At 44.7% G+C, this 6,975-nt stretch overlaps 1 protein-coding gene across 1 annotated transcript in view; it reads right to left on the bottom strand.

Moving 5' to 3' along the window:
* Window positions 1-4,325: 4,325 nt before the first annotated feature.
* Rnf150 (ring finger protein 150) overlaps window positions 4,326-6,975 on the bottom strand; it is a 100,927-nt gene continuing 98,277 nt past the window's right edge. The window contains exon 9 of the mRNA XM_059263082.1: window positions 4,326-5,190. Coding sequence (XP_059119065.1) covers window positions 5,072-5,190 — 119 coding nt within the window. The 3' untranslated portion in view covers window positions 4,326-5,071. The remainder of the gene's footprint in view (window positions 5,191-6,975) is intronic.

Here is a 6,975-nt window from a genome sequence, read left to right on the forward strand (position 1 = left end):
GACTTTCTATCAGCAGTGACTTCGAGTAACTCAGCTTTCTCTTTGTTCTCCGTAGATTTTCAGTCTGCCTGTGTTTGGAGCTCTTACAAGAAACACACTCCCACCTAAATCATCCTCAACAAACACGTATCTCATGGCCACAGCACACAGCTGTGCAGTGAGTGTGGACCTCAGTAGTGCCCCGGGGTTAGAGGGTCTGGCCACTTGATTATGAAGGGCATAAGACAGGGAGAGAGTGAGTGACAGAGGCAGGCTCTTACAGGACAGGAACTGATGTGATCAAAGGGTGTGGTAATTAAAAATCCACATCTAGGATTAACACTCGTTTCATTAGCTCTGGAACAGCACTGTGCCACCAAAAGGCTCACAGTGGGGCAAAGCGGCTTTCTATCTACCAGCCTTTAAACTCTACTGTCCCACCGTAAAGGGCCTGGTGTTGGGAGCAAAGCAGAGAGAGAGCTACCTACCTATCAGTGAGAAACTAAGACTTACTTGCTTTTCAGGCTATTCCAATCTCCTTTGCAATTCAAGAGTGTTTTAACTCACGAATATTGAATTCTTAAACACCCATTCTCCCTGGGACCCACTGATAAGCTCTAAACCCAGGGGAGGGGCATTTTTCTAGAGACTTCCCACTTAGCCAGCCTTGCTTTAACTTGGGATCCCTCCTCCTCGTTGCTGTCCTTCAGGTCACCTCCCCTGTGAAATGCAGCCATCAACCCTGCTCCTTCCTGGCAGGGACAGAGATGCTGCTCAAGAAAGCAGGTAGCCCGACCTTTGACCTTTGGAGGGGCAGGCCTTTGTTCCTCTTTGATAGTGTTAGTGGCTCAAGATCACGTCCAGGAAGCAAGTCCTGACACTAGGCACTGAGGAGCTTGGGCAGATGGAGGAGCCACAGAACCTGCTCCTGGGGCACACAAACTAGGAGGTTATTGGTTCTGGCCGTGTAAGATAGCAGATCTCCACAGCATTCTGGAATTGTAACCCCTGTCAGTATTTACTCAGCTGACTTCCGGCACCAAGCTGGGGGGCGGGGAGCAGCAGCAGGTGGGTGTTACTGGAGCGTTCCTTGTAGAGAGAAAACGTGATGAAATAAAAGATAGAATAGGACAAAAAAAGAGATGAGGGGTAAGAGAAGGAAAGCGTGTGTGCATGTGCATGCGTGTGCACATGTGTGCACGTGTGTATACAAGGAAACAGGCAACCAGAAACACAGGAAAATGAGGAAATCCAAGGCAGAGAAGCTAAGACTGCTACAGGATGTCACCTCAGTGGCCTCATTACTGCAGAAGGCTGGGCCCTCTCTTCAACAGGGCGTGACACTACTCCCTAAAATTTCTGTAAGTTTTTATTGGGTAATTTTCTTGTTCAGCCAAGGATATGCATTCAGTGGACAACTAAACGCTATTAAATTCTGACACTCTGCAATTTATTTCACACCAACTAAACTTACAACAATGAATCTTAGGCAGACTGTCATCCTTTATGGTCCTGGAAGTGTGGTAGCCCCAGGGATGTCTGGACTGTAGCTGAAACGGTTACTGGGCACAAACATTCTTAATAGGACCACACGACTATTGAAGACCCATGAATACTCACAGAGGAGAAAAATACTAAAGCAAAAACAACAACACCACAAAAACCTTCTTTGGATGGAGACTCGTTTCCATGGCCAGGATGCTACATGCAGTGTTGAAGTAGCTGGGTGCCTCTGTTACATTTATCATCTACTTTCTCCGTACTGCATCTCTCCCTGGGTTGTGTGACCGGAATTGACACTGAAGGCATGACCAAGTTCTAGGGGCTAGTCAATATTCAAATGCTGTATTTATGAGGCATTGGCTCCCAGGATGACTAACCACCTTGGAGAAAGCCATTCTGAAAGTGACTCTGAAGGGATTCAAGCCTCTTTCCCTCCCACAGCCTAAGCATGATGGGTGATGCTGAACGGTCACCAGCCTTCAAGATCCCTTCTTGACAAGGCCACGTGGGGTCAGTCTACAGTTCCCTGTGCTTTTCCTCAGGCCTCTGACTTCTACTGTAGAACTGGGCAACCACAAAGAGAAGAATTAGGAGTTGAGGTAAATTCTCTTTGGCTAAGTGTCATATGTGAGTCTCAAGGTTTGTCATGGAAGTGAGGGATGTAATTTCATTTAAGCACCAAATCAGCATGGTTGGTTGTCTTGTTGTTGTTGTTGTTTTTTTAACAAACAACTTTTCAGAGAAATAACAATTGATGATAGTGGACACGAGTGCTCAGGACGTTCAAGCAGGAAGTTAGTAAAGGCTGTTTGAACCAATATTAGTTATGAAACAAGTACCCCCCTGGCCCTCCCCTTAGGTGGCTTGGGTGGAGTCTGGTTCTCTCTGTGAGAACTGAGGTAATCTTATCCCTTTTCTTCTGTCACTTGTAAGGGTTCTGGAGCATCTCTCAGGCTGTGTTTTCTAGCTGGTGGCTACTAGGCACATGTGGCTACTGAAAGCTAAGCTGTGGCTAGTAAAAATTGAGATGTGTTGTGTGTGTAAGAGATATAATGGATTTAGAAGCTATAATAAAAAAGAGAGGAAAATATTTCCTTAATAATTTCCATATCAATTGCATGTTGAAACAATAATATTTGGTTAAGTAAGAATATTAATAAATTATTTTCACCTGTTTTTTTTTCTTCTTAAAATGTGGGTAATGGAAAATTAAAAAAAAAAATATCCATGACTTGGTCTGTATTTCTGTTTGACAGAGTTGGTGCAGATACTTGCTACAGAAAACTGCATGCCTGTAAATGCCTATTCAGTTTGCATTTCTGGGTTGCACAGCCATGTGTGGGTTACTGGGCCCCAACTTCAGAGTCTTTTATTGTGGAAGGTAGCAGGGAAGGCTATGGTAAAGAGGACAGACCTTGGGCTCTTCATCATCCATTCAGCATCTTATAGGCTATCAGCTCAAGGGCTTGCTTATGTAAATGGCAATTTACCTGACCATTGGCCAGAAAACGCCCACCAAACACAGAAAACGCCCACCAACCCTTTTTCTTCCTGGGCATGCAATATAATTTGTGTGTCTTTTGCTGTCGAATTACCCTAATTTCATTAGACTTCATATCAAAATTTGCTATGTGACACAGCTGTTTTCACAAAAGATCCCACTGGAGAAGTGCAAATGAGTGATCCAAAAAAGAGCGAACTGTGAGAGACACCTGTTAAATCCCTCATTGTACACATCCTGGTTCAGCATCTGCTAAATCCCTCATTGTACACATCCTGGGTCAGCATCTGCTAAATTCCTCATTGTACACATCCTGGGTCAGCATCTGCTAAATTCCTCATTGTACACATCCTGGTTCAGAGTTGGCCTACTTCCTTCCTATGGGTCTTCTCAGCCTTTGGAGGCTGGAGGTAACTATGGGACGTGCAGAACTTTGGACAGAAGAGGTTTTTCTGAAGGCTGTTTTCCTTTGCCTTGCTTTGCTGTACGCATACACCATCAGATAGGAACTCACTAAAGGTAGCAAGAAAAAGAGCAGCCAGGAACTCTGCTGCTCTGGACTCAACATTCCAGTGGGCAGCAAGGATTCACAGCTCAGCCAAGCCCCGTTTGAAGGAGCATTAGTGTAATGAGGTGGAAAAGCCCGAATCAAACACATAAATACAGCTCAGTGGCAAGAGCTTGCTTTCCTGGTTAATCCCTGCTCTGTGTGACCTTGCCAACTACTAGAGATGATGAGATCCTCCTGGTCACCCTCTGCAGAGGCTGTATGGATCACAAAACTGTTCACTTGAAAAACAGAACATTTTTGTCATTATTTCAAACAAAAAAAGAATAAAATCATAAACTACTTTATAGTACAGGTGAATTTTGATAGTCATTTTTTTTGTTTTTGTTTCTCATAATTAGGAGAAACTCGATTTAGCAATTCCCCATGATGTACTTTTTGGCTCAGACCTCATTTTCCTCTTGGTACCAGGATGCTCTCAGGAAGATCCAAGCTACAAACTGGTAAGGATTTATTTAGAGCTTTCCATGTAGACTGCTGAGGATTAACAGAACAGAACCGGAAGTTAGTTTACACCTGGATGCCAGTGACCTAAAAAAGACGATTGCGTCTTCTCTATAGCCTGCACCCACAGAACTCACTTACAAAGGTGATAGACCGCTGAGGCCTTGGGGATAACCAGGGAGACAGGCGTCTTCCTAGCCCTTCGGAAGATGGGGTATCAGGTTTTTAAACTGGGATTATAGTTCCACACACTCTAAGCATTAGATTCATGCCTTGTGGGGGAACTTCTGAGTTTTAGAGTAAGACCCTGAAGTCAGATGCACCACCCTCTTCCCTGATAGCTCTCTCTGCCAAGGTGGCCCTAGACAGAGCACAGCAAGTGGAGGCCCTACGTGATGTGGGTGAAAATAATGAGCAATGGACTCAGCAGATCCAGAACTTGCCGTCACTGTCTCTGACAGCTGGGCTCGTCAAGACCCTCTTAGAGGAGGGAGTTAGACACTTGATAAACTCCGGCCTTCCACCATTTCAGGGTGCTGAGGCAATTCTCGAAGTCATACACACTTCATACTGAGAGCTCATGACTATAAATCTCGGAGATGTGGTACAAACTGATCATTGGAGCAGCAACCAGGACTTCTAAACGGACCTCTGTACAAGGCTGGAGTGAATCAAAGGGAAAACGAAGGAATAGATGTAAACTACACATCATCTTTAAAAAGAAATTGCCAGGGATTGAAACCATCTTCTCCAAACAAGAACAAGAAGATGGGAGAAGCTGAAAGAAGCCGTAAAGGTCTCCTTCCAGCCTGCGGCAGGACCTTCTGCTGCGTGTCTGTGCTGACACGGAGGAATCCAGCTTTCAACTTCCACACCAAGGCCACAGATTGTTGCAGAGATGGGAACCCGCATCCTGATTCTGCAGACTTTGGATATTGCTTTCGTTACCACCCTTGAACAGAGTGCTCTGGGGTTGCCATGGCGAGCTGAAGGCTGTGTATCCAGTTCAAGTCTCGGAGCATGCTTCCTTCTTGTCCCCCTGGGTCCTGTGTTTCCTTTTGTCTGTTTCTACCATTTCAAGATTTCACCTCTTCGTAGTCTTGGTCAGTGGAAAGTTCTACATCGGACAGTCCCACTTCCAGTGCCATAATCAATGAGATGTCGGAGTCACTGCTCACTGCTGGCTCCTGGTCACCTGAGGGGACAAGGCAAAGCTTATGATCAACATCAAGCTAAATCTTTGGATGCTTCCTTTTCAGTATGATTGCTCCTAGTATTTTTTTTTTAATTTAAAGATCTATTTTTACTCTTTTAAATTAGATGTGTGACGTGGTGCCTATGGGCACCAGGGGCATTAGATTCCCTGGAGTTATAAGAAGTTGTGAGCTGCCTGATATAGATACTGGGAACTGAACTCATATCCTTGGGAAGTACAGTATGCATTTTAAAATACTGAGCCAGAATCTCTCCATCCCATCCACTAGCATTTCTTTAAAAGCCGTGAGAAAGCCTTAGAAAAAATCAGTTGTTCTGTAAAAACTCAAATTCAAACCTCACCTCAAAATAAAGCCATAGACAAATTCTAAATGGGTCAGAAATGTAAATATAAATGTAAATGTAAGCGATTGCAGTAGAAAACTGATAGAGGCTGGCCATGGTGGTGTATGTCTGTAATCTCAGCACTGAGGAGGCAGAGGCGGAAAGAATGTGTGTTTGAAGCTAGACTGAGCTGCTTAGTGAGACTCTGTCCTAAAAGAGGAAAACCAAACTAGCAGCAACCCAACATTCCTGTAATGCTAATATTGACTGCTGGTTCTACAGTATTTGGAATCACCTAGGAGACACACCTCTGATGCTAGTACTGATTGTAGGCTGGCCAGGATCTGGAATCACCTGGGAGACACACCTCTGTACATGTCCAGGATGGAGTTTTTGGATTTCCTTAAAGTGGTAAGCAGACACATACTAAATGTTGGTGGCAACCTTTCCATGGACTGGGGTCCTGGACTGAATAAAAAGGAGAATGCTACCTGGGCACTAGCATCATTTCTTTCTGCTTCCTGACTGAAGTTTCAATGTGAGCAGGTGCCCCAAACTCTAGCATAACTTTCTTGCCCAGATGCCTGTGTCTCCAGCTGTAGCCAAGACAACCCCTTCCTTCTCAGAGTTGGTTTTGTCAGATATTTAATCACAGAAATGAGAAAATCACAAATTCAGTATTCCTTCAAAAACAGTAACAACAACACAGTTAGGAGAAAATAAAACGTCTAAGTTGTAATGATCAGTTTTAATTGTCTGCTTGGCACAATCTACAACCATCTGGGAAGAGATGATATTGGTGAGGGATTGTCAAGATCAGTGGTTCTCTACCTGTGTGTCACAACCCGTGTGTGGATTGTGACACATCAGATATTTACATTATGATTCATAATAGCAAAATTACAGTTCTGAAGTAGTAATGAAATAATTTTATGTCTTTGGGAGATTATTTTGACCATGTTAATTGTTCATTGAGGTGGGAAGACTTGTCCACCATGGGTAGCACCATTCCCCAGCTGGGAATCCTGAATTTGTAAGAGTGGGGAAAGTGAACTGAGCACAGTCTCTCTGCTCTTGACTGTGGACATGACCAACTGCTCCAACTTCCTGCCACCTTGGCTTCCTCGCCATGACAGACTTGACAGACTGTAAACTCCCCCTTCACCACCCCCCGCCCCCCGCCATGACAGACTGTACCCCCTCACAATGATAGACTGTAAACCCACAATGACAGATTATATCCCCCCAGCAATGACAGACTATAACCCCCACCATAACAGACTGTAACCCCCACCATGATAGACTGTAACCCCTGCAATGACAGACTGTAACCCCCCACAATGACAGACTCTAACCCCCTGCCATGATAGACTGCACCTCCCCAATGACGGACTGTAACCCCATAATGACAGACTGTAACTGGGCACATCCCCCCCCTCAC

This window comes from Peromyscus eremicus, chromosome 5, assembly GCF_949786415.1.
Source record: "Peromyscus eremicus chromosome 5, PerEre_H2_v1, whole genome shotgun sequence".
Taxonomy (NCBI): domain Eukaryota; kingdom Metazoa; phylum Chordata; class Mammalia; order Rodentia; family Cricetidae; genus Peromyscus; species Peromyscus eremicus.